This window comes from Glycine soja, chromosome 6 (assembly GCF_004193775.1).
Source record: "Glycine soja cultivar W05 chromosome 6, ASM419377v2, whole genome shotgun sequence".
Lineage (NCBI taxonomy): Eukaryota > Viridiplantae > Streptophyta > Magnoliopsida > Fabales > Fabaceae > Glycine > Glycine soja.
Window position 1 is genome coordinate 13,280,944 of NC_041007.1, and position 23,109 is coordinate 13,304,052.

General features: G+C 31.0%; 3 protein-coding genes across 3 annotated transcripts; 2 read left to right on the forward strand and 1 right to left on the reverse strand.

Moving 5' to 3' along the window:
• The first annotated feature begins 90 nt into the window (after positions 1-90).
• On the forward strand, positions 91-1,935 carry LOC114415906 (probable glycosyltransferase At5g03795). The gene is made up of 2 exons (XM_028380772.1): positions 91-510; positions 1,052-1,935. The coding sequence occupies exons 1-2, from the start codon at positions 172-174 to the stop codon at positions 1,712-1,714; spliced, it is 1,002 nt and encodes a 333-aa protein (XP_028236573.1). The 5' UTR covers positions 91-171; the 3' UTR covers positions 1,715-1,935.
• Positions 1,936-2,103: 168 nt separating this feature from the next.
• On the reverse strand, positions 2,104-5,689 carry LOC114415905 (serine/threonine-protein kinase SRK2A-like). The gene is made up of 9 exons (XM_028380771.1): positions 5,245-5,689; positions 4,810-4,884; positions 4,585-4,686; positions 4,442-4,495; positions 4,258-4,350; positions 4,087-4,179; positions 3,651-3,755; positions 3,462-3,560; positions 2,104-2,629 (listed from the first exon to the last, which is right to left on the reverse strand). The coding sequence occupies exons 1-9, from the start codon at positions 5,362-5,364 to the stop codon at positions 2,318-2,320; spliced, it is 1,053 nt and encodes a 350-aa protein (XP_028236572.1). The 5' UTR covers positions 5,365-5,689; the 3' UTR covers positions 2,104-2,317.
• An 8,374-nt stretch (positions 5,690-14,063) lies between these two features.
• On the forward strand, positions 14,064-17,999 carry LOC114415908 (patellin-3-like). Its single transcript, XM_028380774.1, has 4 exons — positions 14,064-15,303; positions 15,852-15,976; positions 16,124-16,259; positions 17,378-17,999. Exons 1-4 carry the CDS (start codon positions 14,146-14,148, stop codon positions 17,630-17,632), a joined length of 1,674 nt encoding a protein of 557 aa, XP_028236575.1. The 5' UTR covers positions 14,064-14,145; the 3' UTR covers positions 17,633-17,999.
• The last annotated feature ends 5,110 nt before the right edge of the window (positions 18,000-23,109 follow it).

Genomic DNA, 23,109 nt, shown 5'->3' on the forward strand with positions numbered 1-23,109 from the left:
TATATGGCCATATATAAAAGTTGAGCAGGAGTTACCTAGAGATGGAAAAGGTGTTCAAGATTTTTGTGTATGAAGAAGGGGAGCCACCGTTGTATTCAAGAAAAATAATCTCACTAGCGGTATTTTAGTTTCTATTAATTTTAGTAATTTGTTGACAGGAGTTACCTAGAGATGGAAAAGGTGTTCAAGATTTTTGTGTATGAAGAAGGGGAGCCACCGTTGTTCCACAATGGTCTAAGCAAAGACATATATGCCACTGAGGGAAGATTCATACATGAAATGGAAAAGGGGAGGTACTATCGTACTTATGATCCAGATGAAGCTTTTGTGTATTATCTGCCCTTTAGTGTGGTTATGTTGGTCGAATATGTGTATGATCGTGGCTCCAATTATAACCTAGACCCCCTTGGCCTTGTTGTAAAAGACTACATACAGATTATAGCCCATAAACATCCCTTCTGGAATCGATCCCTTGGCCATGATCATGTCATGCTCTCTTGCCACGATTGGGTAAGCATTGAGCTCTCCCTCTCTCTCGTATAAGGGAATTGAATTCCTTAATTAATATAGCTCAAGGGGAGTATATAAAAGCATGAATTTCCAAAAAACTCACCCATGCATGTTTGCATTATGCTTTATATTTAGGACAAAATGTATATCAAGTTCCTTATAATCCTGTTATTAAGTTATCAAATTAAATAATGACGTGTGATTTTGTTTTTTAATACTATAAATAGCATTTACTAAGAATATATTGCAAAACTTTAAAAACATATTCATGTATCATTGGTTTGAAAATTTTAGCATTAAAGATATATTTGATGTACATTTGTCCATATATTTAACATTAAAGAAAGTTAATCTAAGTTTTGTAGTTATATTTAATGTACACTTGAATTAGTTCATTTTAAGATATTTAAAGGAAAACAATTGTTATTTAAAGAGCCAAAACACATAAATTTCAATTTTGTGGCCATCAATGTTAGGAATGTGGCAGAAATTTTGCTAGTGAGACCCTTTATCTAATAATACTATTATGGGCAATGGACAGGGTCCGCTTGTATCTAGTTACGTGGATCACTTGTACAACAATGCCATAAGGGTTCTATGCAACGCAAATACATCTGAAGGATTCAAGCCTGCAAAGGATGTCTCATTTCCTGAGATTAAACTTATTAAGGGGGAAGTCAAAGGTCTTGGAGGGTATCCCCCATCTCAAAGGACCATCCTTGCTTTCTTTGCAGGCCACCTGCATGGCTATATAAGATACCTACTCCTAAGTACATGGAAAAACAAAGACCAAGATATGCAAATATATGAGGAACTTCCTGAGGGAATCTCTTACTACACAAAGCTTAGAAGCAGCAAGTTTTGTCTGTGTCCAAGTGGTTATGAAGTAGCTAGTCCCAGAGTAGTGGAAGCAATATTTGCAGAATGTGTGCCAGTTCTGATTTCTGATAGCTATGTTCCACCCTTTAGTGATGTTTTGAATTGGAATTCATTTTCAGTTCAAGTGAATGTGAAGGACATTCCAAATATCAAAAGGATACTCATGGAAATTTCAGAAAAGCAGTACTTGAGGATGCACAAGAGGGTGAAACAAGTGCAACGGCATTTTGTGCCTAATGAGCCCCCAAAGAGGTATGATATGTTCCATATGACTGTCCATTCCATTTGGCTCAGGCGGTTGAATATAAATATTCAAGATCAGTAATATCAATCAATTCCCCCATACACTTCGCACCTAGCATTGTACAGTATCTAGAGGTGTCTCATATGTATTGTGGAGACTGATGATGACTAATACAATTAGCAGAATTTGTAGATCTAGAAAATTGTAGTGTTCATAACAGATTCATCGTTATCAATATGATCCATTGGTTCATTTGGTTGATCTGAATTTTTGAGAAAGATGGTAGTAACTTGCAAGTACTTTTTTCCAAATTTGATTCTAATTCTTAATTTTCAAGTGTGGCCTTGTTTCACTCTACAAACGAAGTGAGAACTTTTAGGCATCATTACATAGCAACCATTCTTGAGATCATTGTTGAGTAATTCTATCTTGGAGATAAAACAGGTAAAGGTAATTTAGATTTTAGCATGTAATCGGTCAATTATTGTTCTCATGTCGATTTAGAACGTAATCAGACAACTATTATTCTCATACATAGCAATCATTATGATGATACTCGATACTATATTTCAAGAACAGAGCCATAATTATAATGCACATAAATAGGTGACTTCGTGTACACAAAAAAAGGGTGACTTCTAAAAAGTACAATATTTCAATAAAGTACACAAGAATTTGAGGGCCTTAACTAATTTGAAATTCGCCACTTGCATGAACCTCTTTGACCCTCTTATCATACTCATCTTCTTCATCCTCTTCTTCCTCCACTTCTTCATCCAAATCTTCTTCACCTTCCCAGCCAAAACCTTTGACAGCTCTAGATACTGGAGGTGGATTTCTTGCCTCTCCCACAATTTTCATTATCTCGTCCACACTTTGAAGGTGAAAGTTTGGGCTGTCTCTCTGGTAATAGATAGCTTGAGCTGATTCAGTTAGCTCCCTTGGAAGATTCCTCAAAAACCATGGGTGATTCTTAATTTCCTTAATAGTAATTCTCTGTGAACAATAAATAAAATGGTCTAGCAGTTAGCTCTACATAAATAAGTCCAAAGTTCAAATGTAGTTAGTTATATTCTCAAGAGAATCTTCTTTGACAGGAAGCACATTTAAACTCTTCACTTTTGCTTCGTGGATAGGTAAAGCCACAGGATACTGAACTAAATTAGTAGAGCATCCAAAGAAGGAGATGTAAAAGATGTGAAAACTATATAAGGGTTTTGATTAAAAAGGACAGAATCAAATACTAGTAAAATAACTAAAGTTCAGTAAATTCTTTATATTTAAATATAATACCAGTAGCCAGGAAAAATTAAGTACATTCTGTACATGGCACCTAAATTTCAGAAGACGAGTACCATAAGTGTCCCAATTCTCAAACCTTATGATGTCATGCCACTAAGTAAATATGGAAAGAAGTACAAGGGAGAGAAACGAAGACCAAATTCATGTTCTTGCTGATAAGATGCACGGAAAAGTCAACGTAAGAGAAATGGAAACACTCCGATCATACCCATCCACCAAACATGAATTGACCAGATGATGAAAATAAAATAAAGGTTGGGCGTAAACTTCCTTTTTAGGTATAGGTTTCAATCAACAATAATTCAATAAGGTTTATTTTACCAAAAAGTTTTTTTGAATATTTTCTTTTCATTAGCAAAATGGTTTGCAAGGTTGACAACTAAACATAACAGTAGTGCTTACACATATATACTTGTAGATCATAAAAGAGACATGGCAAACATGACATGGTCTGAATTGCAAGGAAGCCTAACAGAATTGCAATAATAGCACAAAAAAGTTTAGTTCTATAAGCATCATAACATACCCTCAACGGATTTGCAACAAATATACGAGAGAGGAGGTGTCTACAATCTTGAGATATGTGAACATAATCAGGGATTTTGTATTGAACAGCCATTATACGCTGTAGAATAGGAAAGGAAATCAGGATAAGAATGATGTGAAAATAACATGACACATTATGCAAATCAGTATTGAAAGGGAGGAAACGCACCTGAATTGTTTTCCTAAAATTCCTAGGATCATCCTGGTCCTCAAAGGGATATGCTCCAACCAGCATGACATAAAGAGTCACCGCACATGACCATACATCAGCCAACTAAAAGAATATTTAAAACAAAAAAAAAAAATTATAGAATCACTAATATTTTAATACATTAGTTCAAAAGTGAGCATGTAAAATACTCAAAATTTACTTCACTCCAGGTAGCATATCAGAAGAACAAAGAAACAAAATTAGGGATGAGTAAGTTTTTAGTTACAACACAAATCCCATCAGCTCACCCCCTCAACACATGAACAAAAAAGCTAAGCTTCCAGTGACATGCAGCAGGCTAGAAAGGTGAAGTTAAGATCCAATATATTAATAAATCAGATGCAAAGAACTCTAAAGAGTAAAGAACCAATTCAATGTGCAGCTAATATAGTACCTTTCCATCATACTCTCGCCTAGAAAGAACTTCCGGTGCTATATAAGCTGGTGTTCCAACAGTTGATTTCGGTCGCGAATGCAGCAAAGATGACTACATCACAAACAAGAAACATTCAAACAACTATACCAGTAACCTAAACCTTAAGCTCGATAAGACTAATTCCAATACCTTGGAATAACCGAAGTCACAAATTTTCAACCGAGGAGCAGGACTTCCATCTAGAAGGGTATTTTCTAGCTTCAAATCTCTGTGGCATATTTGCTGCAAAATAAAAGCAAAAGCATAAGTTCTCACTTTGTGCATTTCTGTAAGTGCCATGATTTTCCACAAACTTGAGCACGAGCGAGCATACCATGGTATGACAGAAATGGACACCGGAGATCAGCTGCTGAAAGAAATATCTAGCCTGAACATTACAATGAAAGGAAAGAAAGTGAGCATAACACTGAAACAGAATCAAGGGAGAAAATCCTCAGAGTGAGTGAAGCTATTAACCTCATCTTCACTGAACCTGCCAGCACTGCATATCCTCTCAAAGAGCTCTCCCCCTGCTGCATACTCCATCACTATTGCTAAATGTGTGGGAGTCAAAACCACCTGCAAAATCAACATCTCATTGAAGAAGAAAAAACAGCAAATAATTCATTAATGTGCAGTACTAGTGCTCAACACAAACTGATCCAACAGGATAAATAAAAAGAAGTAAATTAAATTCCTTGCCTCCTTGTAACGAATTATATTGGGATGCCGAAGGGACCTGTGGTTCATAATCTCTCTTGCCACGTTCTCATCAATCTGAAAATTGAATAAAAGGGAGGGAAAAAAACATATTAAAAATTTTAAGCCTTTTATTCTTTTTTAAGAAAAAAAAAAAGATAATATCACTAGTAAGTAGTGTATGGACCAGCACAAACCATCATATATAATAATTTTTTTCACTTATACACTAACTATTTTAAAAGTTATGGGTTGAGTGTAAACGGGTACATAGAAATTAAACTCTTAAATCATAAGGGAATAATTAACAAACATAAGTCTTTCTTCAATTCTGCATCAAGTGCTATAATTTCTTTAACTGCTTAATATAATAACAAACAGACAAAAAGGGTTGTGATTAATCATATATTGATGAAATGATTGCATAAAAGAAGAAACCTTGGGACCACGCTCGATGTATTTCATGGCTACAAGCTCCTTGGTGACCTTGTTCCTCATAAGCCTAGCTACCCCAAAATTGCCAGCTCCCAAATCCTTAACGGTCTCGTACTTATCCATAGCAATGATACAGAATCACACAAGCATTCTACGTTATTCTTCAATTCGATCAAAAGGGTATCAGAAAGTGGTGGCTTTATGGAGAGAAGAGTAGTGTTTTAGAAAATAGATGAGTAAGAAGTGAGGAGAAGGTAGGGGAATAAATAATAGTAGTAATAAGGGGTATGAACGAGTGAGTTCGGTGAAAGGAATTGCAAGTGGCGATGGGACTTTGGTTTATCGGTTATGTTTGTCAGTTGCGTGCGTTGCTTTATCCATCGAATCATTCAGAGGTATTTGAGCAGTGAGTGTGTATTGGTTGCTATTGGATCTTTGAGAACTGCGTTTCGGTTGGGGTAATAAAGTATAAAGGCCATCATTGACTTACCCTCCAACACGTCCTTCAGAGACTGCTTTGTCTGTGGGCCCCTTCAAGACGAGTTTAGCTTCCTCCTTATTTGACAAGGTACAAATTTTAATTGAGATTATTTGTTTCAATTTGAATTTAATTTCATTTGCAATTAATATACTATAGTAGTAATATATAAATTAATAATCAATACTGCTTTTTTTAGGAAATAATCAATACTATTGTGATGTGGTATAATTGATAAGTATGCATGTGATTAAGGGTTTAATCTCCAAGTATGTGTATATGAAAAATCATCCATAAAAATAGGTTAATCATAAAAAAATTGGAGTTTGCAGAGATATTTGTGATTTAATTGGAAAATCAAAGATTTTATCAAAAATAAATAAATTAGAGGCAATTATAGAAAATATCATTGTATTTTGATGGATTTCTTTGACTTTTAGCAATAGGAGTGTATTGTGACATTATTATTTGTTAAAATCAGGATAAAATCATATCATTTTTATTTATTTTAAAAAAAGTAAAAAAAAAATATCAAATATTCCTTAATCCAAACTGAATCAATCCATTTATTATCAGGTTGATTTGGTTCAAGGTTAAAAAAAATTGAAATTCAAATCAAACTCAACTAATTAATATCAATTGGTTTTGATTTTATTTTTCCTTAAATCTGAACCAAACTTATTCATGAACACCTAGCTTGACAGGAAGATATCCTAGGACACTTAATATTATGATTAAATTATAATATTAAATTGGTATCAAATAAAAAATTATATGTAATTTGAAAATTTATAAGACATTCACTATGTTCAATAAAACTAGTTGAAAAATTAGTTAGAATATAAAAAGTTAATTGAAAGCTAACAAGTTAGCTTATAATTATAAATTGAAAAATTAGTTTGTTAAATTAGAAATGTTAAGTAAAACTGACTATTGGCATAACTAAAAGAGAAATAATAGAAAAATAGTAACACCATGATTTATTTTAAAAAAAGATAACAAGGAAAATGAATAAATACATAGAGAATAAAAGTAAAAGAAAACATACAAAGCTAGAAAATAACATTTTACAAAATGATACTTCAAGTAGTATTTCAAAAAGCACTAAAGCTACTAGAGAAAACTTTCTTATCGAATAATCAAATGAGTTTTTCAACTCGTAAAAAAAATAAAAATTAACTAAAATATTTTGTTTAACATAATCATTGAGTTGAAATAATGAGTAATGATAATTCCTTTTATTATATCCTACAGATCATCTTACTAACTTTTATAGTAAGTATTGAATGAAAGTAAAAATATTTATTCTATTGGAAATAGAAAATATACTTAAAACTTAACCCTTTAAAATGAGTTGGAAAGTTTTGAAAAAAAACGTGTTTTATTTTAATTTATTAATGTCAGTTTATGATAATTATTTATACACTTTTCAAAGTATTCAAACTACCCTAAATTTTCAAACATATTTTTCACACTAAAAAAATAAGTTGACAGTATTCGAGTTATGCAAATTTTAAAACATGTAATTAAATTTAGTCAATGAAATGCAAGTACAGAATAACTCCAATAAGTCAATTGATAGTTTATTCAAAAGAACAAACAAAAATTAACGAACTGCCTTTTAAGCCTTTTAAGCCTTTTAAGTAGTATTTCTTAATTTTTTATGCAAAATGAGGCTGCAAACCAATGGGAAGAAGTGCTTTTGATATATGAAAGCCCCACAACATAAGCTTGGATCAGCATGCCTGGATTACTTGGAGTATAATCAAGCTCATTCAATATTTTTTAATCTTGCTCCAAGCTCTAACTAATTAGCATTACATACAATTAGCAACAAAATTACCTTTCTCTAATGCTGTTCATGAGCTTGACCTCCCAAGTCCTTTTATTTTGACATAACCATGTGGCATGCTACAGCCGAGGAATTGCCACTTCTCACATAGTACATGATTATGGGCGTTTAGCATGCAAGCTAATAATTGAAAAATGAGTCTTTTATTTTCTTTTGGACCAAAATTGAATTAAGACTCGGCTTTATCTAGAAAATCATGGCGCCCCATTCTCTCCACATTACTTCTGAGATCTTTGGTACCCCAACCCATACATGAGTTTTTTTGGGAGGATTAATTATATTTAAAGGTTTCGGTACCCAAGTAATCTGACATATAAATGATTAATGCATGGTGTATTCGTTTTTCAGTTTAAAAATTTCCAAACGTACATTCACATGCAAGCAACAAATTATTACTTCTCACAAATTAATTGCAGTTCGAAAATGAATGCCAATCAATATACAAACACATTATAGTTTAGATAGAAGCATAGTTAATTTTTTTTAAAAAGAAGATAGTTGTTGGGTTTCGTACGTATTTTATTATTTTCTCTTCCATCCTACAATAAATGCATTATGCATGTGTAAAATGAAATAAAAACCAAGACAAAAGTAATGATATAATTGAAAAAAACTAAATTAATGTGATAATAGATAAATAAAAACAAAAAATTTCAAAAAACTGACAATTAAAAAAGGGTGGAGGAAGTATTTTCTATGCATACATGGAAATGTAATTTAAAATTTATGTGAATAATTTAAATGAATTTCTATGCTTTTTTTCTTCTTCTCTGGCATCCTATAAGTTTTTAAATCCAAATTATAAGTAAAATATATCCTCACCACAATTTTTTTTTTGAGGGACCTCGCCAAAACTAATAATTAAAAATAATAAGTCTTAATACAATGCAAGCAAGGTTTTATTTTAAAACTAATGTCTGCGGGCATGTTTGTTTCGTAGACTAAATTATACTCATAAGAATGGCATTCCTGAAAAATATTATTCCTAAGAATGTATCAACATGTTTTATAACTACTCAATATTCTTTGAAATATTTTAAAGTTTATTTAAATTTAAAAAAATAAGCAAAATAAAGTAAAAGTGGAAAATTATTTTAGACAATAACTAGTATTCCATGGGAATACAATATTCCTACCAATTTATATGGAAATAGAAAGTGGAGAAACTATGTGTAATATATATTCCAGAAAAAAAAATGGGAAAATAATTTTTTATAACTTATATCAAACATGAGAACTAATAATCCATTCTCAAATTATTTTCACAGGAATAAATTTGTATGACTTCAAATAAACGTAGTTTATATATCCAAGTGGTTGAAAAGATAAAAACAAATTGAAAGGCTTTAGACTTGACCAACATAAATATCGTGTTAATTGGCTTCCTTGTTTGAACACTAGAATTATATTGTAATTTGCATAGAAGTTTCCCACACTTTGGGTTGTGACCGACATGCATGTGGTAGCACTGTAGCCATAGGGACTGTCTCATTCGTCACTGCTCCTATTTTTCGTCAAACATGCTATATCTATCTATCAGTTACGACTATTTGGTCTTAAATATTAATGAATGCACATAAAATTATTGGTTATCATTAATTAATTACTCTAAATGTCAAACGTATTCGTGACGGCAGGGCATGTGAGTCACGTGCCACCTGTCCAGTGTAGTGCTCTCACACCCATCCCAGTCAATCCATTTCCCTTTTCTCACTCTGATTCCTGATTATGTTCAGAATGCACATTATTTTGCCATATGCGTAGAATATGCATTAGTATTTGGCTATTTGCATACCAACTCAAAAATCGAATCGAATGCGTTGAAAAATTATGGATTTAGAAGTGATTTTAGATACATGTTATATGTTTGATTTGGATAAATTCCACACTCAATCTAATTATAATTAATTTTATTAAATTAAAACCAAAAAAATCTAATAGCTTAATTCAATTCACAAACATGGAATCGGATTGAATTGAGTGTTTGAGGATTGAGTCTTATCTTACACTCCTAATAAATCATATCACTTCAAAATTAATTTAATTCAAAATCAATTTTATTAACATTTATCTAAATACACGCTTAGTTGAGGTAGAAGATGAAAAATATTTGTTCTTACTAAGGTTTTTAACAAAATTGTTAATTTTAGACTACGATCCTCACTCCAACATCAACATTTTTGAAGTTTTTGCGATGACATTTTGAGAAGGCTACATCAACCAAAAATTCTTGCAATACTAATATGGATCAGTAATTGGCATGGACTCTCGATCACAATTGTGCCATTAGGTTCTACTCTCCTCTTTGCGAATGAGCAAATTGCATAACAGGGGGGGGAATTAACAAGCGTATTACTTTACAATGAAGGAGAAAAAAATATCCTTTTTCTATATCATTATTTAAAAACAATTAAATTATTTTTTGAATAAAAAAAATCATGTCATTCGTCAAATTTGTACTTATGATGTTTCGTGCGAAGAAGCAAAGATGGTTTAGGATAGTTAGATTGATTGAGACTTGATTTTTTAAAAAAATAAATTATTAAGACTTGAGAGGTCATTAAAGCTGTTTTGGAATTTGTATGTTTGGTAAATGACATGTAAAATTATATAAAATAAATAAATATGTTCTAACGATGGCTTTCAAAAAAATGTATCTTTTCTTTCAAAAAAATTCCTCTCTGGCTCACCCTGTCCTAACGATGTCTTGTTTTTGCAATCCACCACTTTTGGGTTTGCAATAGCAAATTGGCAAGTGTTGGTAATTTGGTATTTGGATACATCATGCATGGGATATAAAATGATTCGGGTTTCTTAATGGCCAAATATAAACAATAGTGGCTGGATACTCGATGCTATTTAATTGTAGTTGATGATGTCTGATGGCTTTTGTAATGAAGAATTTCTTTCATATATAAAAAATTAAGCATATTAAGAATTTACACTGAATAATTCTTGAAACCTTTGCCTATGCTGCCTAGACGTGGGGTTGATGTTGAGATATGTTTGATATCTTTAGTATAGAAAAAAAAAATAATGTGGTTTATTTTTAACAATTTGTTATTTGTTTCAAATATTAAGGATATTATTTAGATTTAAAATTATTATGAATTTGTTTAGATAAAAATTAGGAATTGATCTTATCATTTAGATTTAGGAGATTAGGATGCTAGAATTATAAATAAAGCTTTTTATATTAAAAAAATCACCTCATCTGACCAACTTGAAGAGATGGTTATCACCCAAAAGGGGGTTATACCCAACCCAAGAGGAGGTCATGAAGAAAGGATTTCCAAAGCTTCACAAAAACTTGTAATGAAAATGATGTACAAGGGATTATAATTTTTTTAAAAAAACTTGTAATGGTCATGAATGCAATATCTATGAAACCCATCCTTTATAATATATCTCTTTCTCCTTACAAATATATCCCATACACAAAAAATAAATATAAGTTGAAGTGGTCGCCTATTGCTGCGTGGAACACCAACAAGATGAACATTTTTATATGATATTTTATTATAATTTAATTTTTCTTCCATGAATAAAAATTTGTGGTTAGTTATAATTATATTTTTAACTAATTTTAAAATCTACTAATTTTTATTTAAAGATAAATTATTTTAAGGTCAAAATATAGTTCTTAACTTATTTTTTGTTTTTAATTTTGTCTCTTAATTTTTAGAAGTTCTAAAATGATATTTTTACTTATTTAATTGATGGCATGTAAATTTTTTTAAAAAAAAACTTACCATTCTCAATTTTAAGGAATAATTTAATTTTTTTTAATTGATTCAAGATATACAATTTATCTAATTAGATTCATCTACATGAAACTTTAGAAATTGAAAAAAAAAAAGACATAAACATGATAAAAATTACAAGAAAAATTAAGTTTATGAATAACCGCAAAAAACTGAAAAATCAAATGCATTTTGATTCTTGAACATGTATCTATTGATCATATATATATATATATATATATATATATATATACACCATCCTTAATTATTTTAATATTTTATCACCAAAACTAAAATAACGTTTTATTTTAGGTGAGTCAACTCATTTAACCTACAAATCTACATTGATGACAACAAAAAAACAAACTATGAAGGTACAATGGGTTGGACCAAATTGATTATTTCTTAATTTGCTTAAGAATGAGTTGAGTTAGGTTAGCTCACTTGCAACTTATATCTTGTATCTCTCAATATGAATCTTACACCTTCCAAAAAGCCTCAATGGTAAAAAATACCCTTAGCCCTAACACCTCCTCTCCCTCTTTCCTCTACCACTCAAGCATCGTCTCTTTTGGAATATGAATGTGATGCCACCCAAGGTTCATGTATCCATTTCTCGTGTCGTCATCCTTTTGGCAATGACTTGCAATTGTCAATGGTGGTGGTTGGACTTGTTGAGAACAAAGCTAGGAGAGGGTCAATGATGAAGGGGAGGGGGTCCTGGAAACTATGTTAGAACGGTGATGGTGGTGGCTAGGCTTGGTGATAAGGAGGTTCAAGATGGCAAGGAGGTGCAAACACGACACACATCAACATGACGGTTTGGCAACACAAGTTCAAGTTTGAAGAAGGGAAGGGGGGTCTAGTTGCTTATTCTGAAATGACTATTCTATAATAAATAAATAAAAATGTTCTTGGAATATGAAAACTTATTTTCCAAAATACATATTTTGAAATACAAAAAATTATATTTTGAAATAGTTATCTTGAAAACATATCATATTTCGAAATAGTCATTCCAGAATAAGATATTCTTTTGGAATAACTATTTTGAAATATAATTTTTCATATTTCAAAATAACCACTTCATAATAGAATAAGCACTTTGGCAACCTACTCCCAAATAGGTATTCCATAATACAAAAACTATATTTTGAAAGAATATCATATTCAAGAATAATGATTCTAGAATGAGGATGCCTGACAAATGACAAAGGTATATTATTGTCTGCTAGAGTCTTTTGAGAGGTGTAGGATATACATGCCCACTTTCTTTAGACTTGTAGTGAGCCAACCAAGATTAGCTGATTTTACTTTGACAGCTTCACTCCAGCTTAGTTGAAAGAAAGTTTTTTTTTTTTTTTTTGAGTCAAACAAAAAAGGAAGATATGTTCTTAACTGAAATAATAGATTCTACTGATATTTAAGTTGGGCTTATTAGACTTGGGCTGGATCATCACTTTTTTTTCTTACCAAAGCTGGATCACCACTTTTTTTTTTCTATGAAAAAAACTACTGTTTTAGTATTTTTCAGACAAGTTGGCACGCATAAGAAGGTCCCATAACAAAATGTCCGATGGAAATTGGAAATATTAACTAAGTTGGACAAAAAACAAAAAAAACTAAGATTACTAGTGAATTCATTCATTAATTGAACATTCTAAACTTTGTTATAAAGCTGGACCCTCTTTTTAAAACGAGTCCAGACAACAATTTTTTTTTTTTAAAACATAAAGAATAAAACATGAAAGTTCCGTCATTCTTGTTAACAGCACTACCTACTAGTAGGAAGGAAAATAAAGAAGATGATCGTACCACAACATGGATATTTAAAAAGCAAACAATTACTTAATGCGGTTATTCAATGAACTTAGGAATAAAATTATTAAAATAAACAAACATCCAATGTTGCAACAATTATTCAATTCTCTTAAAAAAAACTATTATTTAATTCAAAATTTAAACCAAGCAAGTTATTACTAATCATTGTTAACAACTTAACATAAATATTAGCGCCCACGATTAGTTCCTTTTCCGCATATTTTATGAGACGAATCTCACGTTACAGCTGAATAATCATCCACGTGGGCCAAACCGAAACTGTTCAACGGCTTCGCTGCAATTGAAAGCAAACTAAGGTACAGCTAACAGTCGCCAACAAAGCAGAACGCATCCAAGGCAAATGTGGGCAACTCACTGTCCAATCCCATCATCAAATGCCAATTAACGGACTCAAACCTCTCTTTTCCCATAAATTAATCTAAAGACCACTAAATCTCTAAATTCGTTCATAAAAAGATGAGACTTAATAAAAAAGTCTTTAAAGTTAAAAAAAAATCAAATTTTGTTGTAAAATATATGATAAATTAATCATTCAAACAATTTAATGATAAATTAGTCTCAACAAATATAACTTTAAATATTATAACTTTATAATGAAAAATTTAATGACAAAAGTGATTTATCCAGAAAATATGATACACTAAAAAATGACAGGATTAATTTATCACATTGTTTATAATTTTAGAAACTAAATTTGATTATTTATCTTAATCTAACATGAAATTTGAATGCCCTCAATGGGACCGTTGGAACGCTTCGAAATGTAACTGGTTGGGCCGGTAGGTCCACCATGCTGGGTACAGAGTGTAAAACACCGTTACATCCGGGCCGGGGCCCACTTAATGGAAATTTGGCCCAGTTTCCTAGCTGGCACAGTCTGGTCCTTCTCTATAAGTCCCTCTTCCACTATCACTTCTCTTCACTCACATCATATTCTCTCTCTTCAAATTTTGTTCGTTCAGGTCAAAGAAAGTGTCACTGTTGTTACCATGGCCGAGGAAGTTCCAAAGACCAGCACAACTCCAGAGGAGGTGGTGGTCTCTGACGTGGCACCTGCTGACGAGAAACCAGACACCACCACCGACGTTGTTGTTCCCGTAGAGAAAGACGCACAACAAGAACAAGAAACCTCGCCAGAGAAGGAGAAAGAGAACGTTCCCGAAACAGCTGAAACCGAGTCCGAGGTTGTTTCAAAACCAAGCGGTGACGACAACGTTCCTGAATCCGGTTCTTTCAAGGAGGAAAGCACCATTGTTTCCGACCTACCTGAAACCGAGAAAAAGGCTCTGCAAGAACTCAAACAACTCATTCAAGAAGCGCTCAACAACCACGAGTTATCCGAGGTACCTACAACTAACCCTCCCAAAGATGAAAAACCCGAACACAAGGAAGAACAGAAACCCGTGGAGGAAGAAAAGAAGGAACATGCTGCTGACGTGGCAGAAGAGACAGAAAAAGAAGCTGCAGAAGTTACGGTAACCGAAACTGAGGTTGTTGAAGAGAAAGTGGCGGTTTCTGCTTCTGCTGACGAGGATGGAGCGAAAACCGTTGAAGCCATCGAAGAAAGCGTTGTGTCTGTGACAGTGACTGTCTCCGAGGAACCAAAGGTGGAAGCTGTTTCACTTTCTGCTTCTCCCGAAGAGGTTTGCATTTGGGGTGTGCCGCTTCTCGCTGATGACAGAAGCGACGTGATTCTGTTGAAGTTTCTTCGTGCTCGGGACTTCAAGGTGAAGGAGGCATTGGCGATGATAAAGAGCACGATTCGGTGGAGGAAGGAGTTCAAGATGGAGGAGCTGTTGGAGGAGGATTTGGGTGGTGATGGTTTGGAGAAGGCGGTGTACATGCATGGGTTCGACAAGGAGGGTCACCCTGTGTGTTACAACATCTATGGTGAGTTTCAGAACAAGGAGTTGTACAAGAAGAGTTTCTCTGATGAGGAGAAGAGGTATAGGTTTCTCAGGTGGAGGATTCAGTTCCTGGAGAAGAGTATCAGGAAGCTGGATTTTAACCCTGGTGGGATATGCACCATTGTTCAGGTTAATGACCTCAGGAATTCTCCTGGCCCTTCTAAGTGGGAGCTTAGACAGGCTACCAAACAGGCCCTGCAGCTGCTTCAGGATAACTATCCTGAGTTTGTAGCCAAACAGGTACTGCATCTTCATGCCCTCCTAATTTCAATTAAAGATTTCACATTTTGGTTGCAATCCTTATGTTATCCAGAAATTGCAAATAATTGTGGCCAATGCAGGCCTATTTTGTTGCAACTCTTCAAATTAAGGTTTTAAATTGTTGTCGCCGTCTTTTCTGGTAATTCTTAATGTACAAATGTGATTGATGAGGCCGCAATTGTGATTGCAATGACTCGAAAAATCTTGATGTTGTGACCAAAACTGTGGTCACATACTGTTTTTTTTAAACCATGGTCACAATCTTTGAGATGGCAGGAAACTGCTAATAAATGTGGCTAATGCAGCCTTGGCATCAGCACCAAGGCCTATTTTGTCACGTTGTTGCAGACAAATGTAGCCCATGCAACCACATTCACATAGGCCAAAATTGCGGTTTTAGACTATTTTTTCTAAAACCTTAATTCAATGATAAATCATTTGTTTCCCTACAATTTCCAACATTTTTCTAGGCTATTCCAATGCGTGTTACATTTTTATTGATGTTCTTTATTGTTTTGTTGGTGTAGGTGTTTATCAATGTGCCATGGTGGTACTTGGCAGTGAACAGGATGATAAGTCCCTTTCTTACTCAGAGAACCAAAAGCAAGTTTGTCTTTGCTGGACCTTCCAAATCAGCTGAGACCCTTTTGAGGTTAACACTCAATCTTTTTCTTGTTTCTTGTGTCCTAATGAGTGTTGTGTGATTCATGTAGCCAAACTCACATGATAAGGCTTTGTTGTTGTTGTTGTTGTTGTTGTGTCCTAATGAGTAGCTTGAATTGCTATTTGGATATTTCAGGTACATTGCTGCAGAGCAACTTCCGGTCAAGTATGGTGGACTAAGCAAAGATGGAGAGTTCGGAATTTCGGATGCTGTTACAGAAATTACAGTGAGGTCAGCAGCAAAACATACCGTGGAGTTTCCAGTTACTGAGGTGGGTTTGGTCTTTCCTTTGTGTTTTTTTGTCGGAATTGATTGATCTCGATTGAGGGAGAATCCAATGAATGCAGCATCGAAATGCGGAGTCTTTCCTAGGATTCCCTCTGTTCACAAGATTTTAATATTATCCTTTTCATTCTTGCTTAGTACTTATTTCTTTTGTTTCATGTGACAAATTAGGCAGACCCATGCCCCGAGATGAGATGTCTCGGGCAATACACCATAAATTACTAGTAGTAAATAAGGAATAATAAAATAAACATGCAAAGATCATACTTCAATTGAAACATAAGTGGCCTAATTTTGTTTCAGTTCTAAATACAGCTTAGAGCCAAAATCTTTTTCCACTGCTAATTAAGTTGTTGTTTTCTACCATCTAGGCTAAAAAGCAACAACTATGATGCTTATTAGCTAAGTTATTAAAATAATAACTGATCTTGAATAATATATATACAGACCACTGTGATGCTTATTAGCTATAGGCTATTAAAATAATAACTGATCTTGAATGCAAAATTTGTCAGCTATTACAAATTTAGCTCACTAGAATTGGTGAGAGAAGTTCATGTTGAATCTTTAGATCATCTAGTATCCAACATTGATTATTAAAATTAAAACTCAAAGAAAACAAATGAGAATTCTAACATAAAATCAACAGTTTATCCTTTCAATAGTCTGAATCTAAAGATATTCATTTTGTTTATTCATGGAATTGAATAGTTAGGTTCAATACAATATTATAGTGCATGTTTGGTTCTAAGGTGCAAAATTTTGTTTGAGGCAAAAGTATTTTTGCCAACGGATCATGACCCTTGTTTTTGCTTTCTCTTTGCTTTTATTCGTTTGATTTGTTTTAGAACGTGAGCACAACATTTCCAACTTCAAACCAAACATGCACATAATAATTTAGAAGCCAGTTAGTTATAGGTCATGGGATTAAATTTGGAAATGAATACCTTGTGTAGTTCAAGTGGTTAGATAAGTAATTGAATCTTACTCTATAGTCATTCCATTACTATATGTGAGTTCATAGAGTAAGTAGAGAATTGTTGAGCATTTCCCTTGATAGCTTTGTGTAATGCATTGACATTTTGTTCACTTGGGATCATGCAGAACTCGCTACTCTCTTGGGAGCTCAGAGTAATAGGGTGGGACGTGAGCTACGGTGCAGAGTTTGTGCCAACTTCAGAGGGAAGCTATACTGTGATCATCCAGAAGGCCAGAAAGGTTGCTTCATCAGAAGAACCGGTGCTTTGCAACAACTACAAAATTGGTGAACCTGGGAAAGTGGTTCTCACCATTGACAATCAAAGCTCTAAGAAGAAGAAGCTCTTGTACCGCTTGAAGGTCAAGCCTTCTTCTGACTGAGAATCTTATCATTGTTATGTACATCCATAAGGGAGATGGAGAAGAGCAGTGCCTACATGGGTTACTTGATTACATTCTTGCATTCACTTCTATCTCCCAAGATGTTCAAAGCTTCAAAGATGTGGACTTTGCTGCTAGAAGAGGAAAGTTTTAATGATAATCGTGATCATGTGTTTCAATCATATATAATTTTTCTGTGTTTCTTTAATTATTTATTATTGTTATCATTGTTGGAGGGGATCTTTTGATTTTTGAATTCTTATTCATATATTTGGAGGAGGACATAATTGCTCTATTTATCTGTATAAATTTCATGTAAATTTTGGTGGGGCCTTTTTTTATCAATATATTTGTCTTTTTGTCTGTAGCCAAGCTTTAAAATATGTTTGATCTGTCATAATCCGTGTTCCCAGGCACTGATAGAAAACATCACACAAGCATCTATCATGGGTCTGGAATTCTTGAATATCTCGCACTGTAGTTTAGACTTTATATCAGCTTTATTATTTGCCATTTTAAAAGCCTTGGATTTTCTCTGCCCATAGGCCAAATGGGATTTCAATTTTGTTTAGATACTTAAAAGCAACTTCTATAATTAATGCGTGTCTTGGGCAGTTTGAATTTTCAAGTCGAACAAAAATATGCACTCACTAATTCCAGCATACAAGCCATCCATTCAAACAAATACAGTTTGGAAGACATAGGATTACTTTTAAGATCAACAATAATTTTAACTTTTGAATTATTGTAGTATCAACTTTTAAGATCTGGGTCACTGAACTGGTACTTCTTATATATACAACTCGAAAGCTTTGAGAATATTAATGTTAGTCATGTCCACAAGTTATTAAAACTTTGGATTAGTTTATTATAAAAAAAAAATTCCTTCTAATTTCTTTAGAAGACTTAAGATAAAGTAGATCATTTCTTATAATTTAATTTAAATGTTCCCCCCCAAAAAATCTCGTAATGCAAATAATAAATGTCCATTGGCATATGGAGGGGATAATGTTTTCCTTATTCCTTTAACATGAATTTTCTTATTCTAAAGGGACTAACTAAATTTTATTTATATGAAATACCATGGTGTTGTTACTCTTAATCTATAAATATGATCAATCAGCACTCAGCAGCATTGCAAGTATAGTTGTCTTATAATTATCCAATATCCTTCTATGCGATAGTTAGATGGTATTTCTTTTGTTGAAGTGGGCAAATTGTACTTCTTGGTTCCAGTTCAAACACGCCTCTCAAATATTTATTTGAATGCAATGTGTCTGGCATAGCAGAAGACCTCCCATGTGTGAATTGACAAATATGTGAAGACATTAGGGGGTCCATATAACATATTTTCAATGTCCAGCAGTGCAATGCCTGCTTTTACTTTTTTTGCACCGAATTTCATCAGAAAAACACACTCATTACTCCGTGCTATCTATCTTTCAATCCGTTTAAATATGCTTTTCTATGTACCTCTTTGCCTTCGTTTTTCAAACACACCCTTTTTTAGTCTTTTAAGGCATCAAGAACTGGACGAGGATGACCATCAACGAGGCTTCCCACAGCAGCCAATTATATTGAAATGTTTCTTTAATTAGGTAATTGAATGCATATACCTGATACTTTAACATAAGAATAATAATAATAATCGGACTCATGAGCTGGTTTGATTACAAAATTACAAAATCGGATGAGTTATGGTCTCAGTCGTCAGAAAGCATAAAAAGTGTATCAAGAAATTTAGTTCAGTAGTTTGAATAGATACTTACGTTATTATAAGTTCTCTCATAGGTGTTTTTATTCATACGAATAAAACAAATATTTTTTTCGTTGTTATATATAAGATTTAAATTTAAAATAATATTTCTTCTTTTCTAAAAGATCCAATAATATTTTCAGACTAAAAATATGTCTTATTAAAAGAAAAAAAATGTATAGAAAAATTATTAGAAGAAAAAAAGTATTAATAACAAAAATAATTTTAAAAAAAGTTATAAATTTAAGATAAATTTATTACTATCAAATAAATTAATCACTTTCTTTTATCATCATGAATTAGATAATTATGTTTTACGAAGGAAGAGAGAGTAATAACATAAGAGGTAACGTAGCAGTGGATGAAGTATTGATTATGCAGAATATGAATTTTAAGTATGATTTTTTATAATAAATTGTAAAAAGATACACTTTTATAATAAAAAGATAGCGGTTTAAATGGTAAAAAGTATTATTTAAATCAATTAAAGAATGGAAATTAAAACAAACGTAATTTGTAAGGATTAACAATATATTTGAAAGGTTATTTCATTTAATTTTTTAATTTTTTTATTAGTTGAAAAACTTGTTTGATTATGCTATTAATAAGTTTTCTTAAGTAATTTCTATAATCTTTTAATAGTTTCTAACATTTTAAAAAATGTTACTTCAAGTATTTTTTTAAATTGTTAGCTTCTAATTTTTTATATTTTATTCGTTTTTTATTATTAAAATAGTTATTCAATTTTTTTATTATTTTTTTAAAATATGTTATTTTATATTTTTCAGCTCTAATTTTATTGAATAGGCATGATTTAATAAATTGTTTTATAAGCTTTCAGCTACCAATTAGCTTTTCAAATATTTTTTTCAAAAATATCCTAAAATTAAAAAAAATACAAAGACAAAAGGCAAAAAATACTAAATTGCAAGGACTAACAAGGTATTTAAATCTTTATACTTTTATGGCTTAAATATATTCTAGGTTTCCGATAAATGATCAATTTTTATTTTAGGTATCAAGTAAATTTTTTTATTACATTGAATTTTTAATATATTAAAAATTTTGTTTTAAGACCTTGTCACTGACTAAATGATTAATAGCTGATACTCAAAAGATCTATGGCTAACATGTCACCCGATAATGGGCCACGACCTGTGGATCCTACTATAATGCATATTCTACATTTTGATCCAACTATGGATTGAATGCATCTGTCCTAAACAATAATTTTAGAAAAAATGACTATTTTGAAGAAAGAAAAAAACACATAAGAAAAACATATAAATGTCAGGGAGTGCAAAAAGCAAAGCCCAAATATTTACGGGCTCCAAAGTTTTAACAAACCCAAACTGAAGCCGAAATCTGGGTGTTGTTAGGTACACCAGGCTTGTATTGATTGTGCACCCAATATTAAAATAAAATTCCAAAAATACTCTCATATGGATTATGAGTCATATAAATTATATAATCCGTATGATTCATATACCTCCATACTAATTATGCAATCCGTATATTATTAGCACAATGTTTTAACCAATTGAGTTAATAGACTAATTATGTAATAAAATAAAAAATATTATTATATATAATATTAAAATTTCTAATGTATATTTAATGTGTATGTAAATTTAAATAATAAATTTGATGATAATTAATTATAATATAACTCATACATATTAGCTAATTCGTATGGTTTTTTTATAAATAAAAAACATTTACTATTAAAAAAATTAATTTATTAATAAATTAAAAAAGCATACGAATTAGCTAATCGTATGAGTTATATTACAATTAATTGTCATCAAATTTATTATTTAAATTTACATACGCATTAAATATATATTAAAAATTTTAGTGTTATATATAGTAACATTATTTATTTTATAATATAATTAATTTATTAACTTAATTGGTTAAAGCATCGTGCTAATAACGTGAAAGTCACATGTTCGAATTCTTTATATTTTTATTTATTATTGTTAACTTTTAACTTATATTTTGATTATTTTCTTCACTTTTCACACAGGCCATTTAAATTTTGCAAATAAATATCTTTATGTCATTTTTATATTTTATATATTGGAAGAAGCAAAAGTATGAGCAAAAATATTTGTATATAATATGTTTTTGAATGCATGTGATAATTTTAAATTATTAATAAAGGTGATACCATATTAGGTAAATTTTTCATGTGCAAATATTATTACTATAAAATTTTATTTAAAGAATTCAAATTTTTTGAACACTAACTCGTACGTGAAAAATCATAATCATATAACTTGAATGAAAAAAGGATTAAAAACTTGAAATGCCCGTAGATATGACTAATAATAAGGTCCTTCGAGACTCAAATAATATATAATAGCAAATATTTGATACATTATATACTTTTTAAATTTAAATAATTTTTTAAAATATAAATATAAATTTAGAATTATAAGAAAAATACAAGTAATTTTAGATTTAAGAAGAAAATTGAAAGAATCAATTTGAGAGTATGCTTTTTAACTGAACTTTAATAGTAATTAATTTAAAAAGTCTAAAACCATGAAGACTTTCATGTAAAATAATCGAAAAAAATTAATAATTTGAGTTTTTTTTTAAAAATAATGTGTATTAAATAATGATGAGTTTATATGTTGCATGAAAAGAATTACAATACAATAAAAAATATTGGATTATAATATTAGAGTTGATTATGATGATGTAGGTAGATAAATACTTATTTTTAAGACTTTATTTAAAAAATATGTATGAAACTGATTATGAGTTTAACATAATTTTTAGATACATTTTTATATATGTTTAGTTTTATTTCAAAAAAATTAAAATTGATTTTTGGTTTAGAATTGATTATTCGTTGAAGTAACTTTGAGTAGCTTTTGCGTTGAATCCAAAATTTTGTATTGAATTTTACTTCTAACTTAATTTTATAATAAATCATCTAAATATAAACCATATCACTTTAAAATTAATTTGTAAATTAATTTCATTCAAATTTTTTTTACCAACATTCATTCAAACACACATAATTGTGTCGTTTTTCCTCATAGAGTTCAAAATCACTTTACTTCAAGAACATGATTTTAAGTAAATTAATTTTACAAAATTAATTTCTTTCATATAAATTATAACTTGATTTCTATCTATAAGATCTAACTTTTTAAATTTGTTTGTGGCTTTATAGTTTGTACTCTCCATATTCCTAATTATAAGATTATTTTCAAAAAACTTGTTTGTCCCAAACACTTTCCTAATTTCTAAATACTTTAATTATTTTTTTCTTATATACCCTTACTTAATTATTCTTTCTCTAAATATTAATGAGAAACAAATGGATAATGATAAAATTAAAGAATAATTTTGAAATAATATTATAAATAATTGACAAATTAAATACTATAATTATTTTTCTTAAAGGACAAAGAGAGTAAGACTCAATTAAGATAATCACTTTTCTTAAGATACCTGAATAAGTTGAAATAATCTTATAATTAAGAATGGAATGAATAAGATTCAATTATAAAATTTATCAAGATTAAAGAAAGTGATTAATATACTTCAATAAATTTATCTTATATTTTTATTTTTTTAAAACTATCATTGTCATTGATAATTATCTGTCTTTTAATAATTTATCAATGTATTTTCTTTCTTTTTTTACTGAAAAATATTTATAATATAAAAATAATTTAATACAAAAGATATTATACATTAA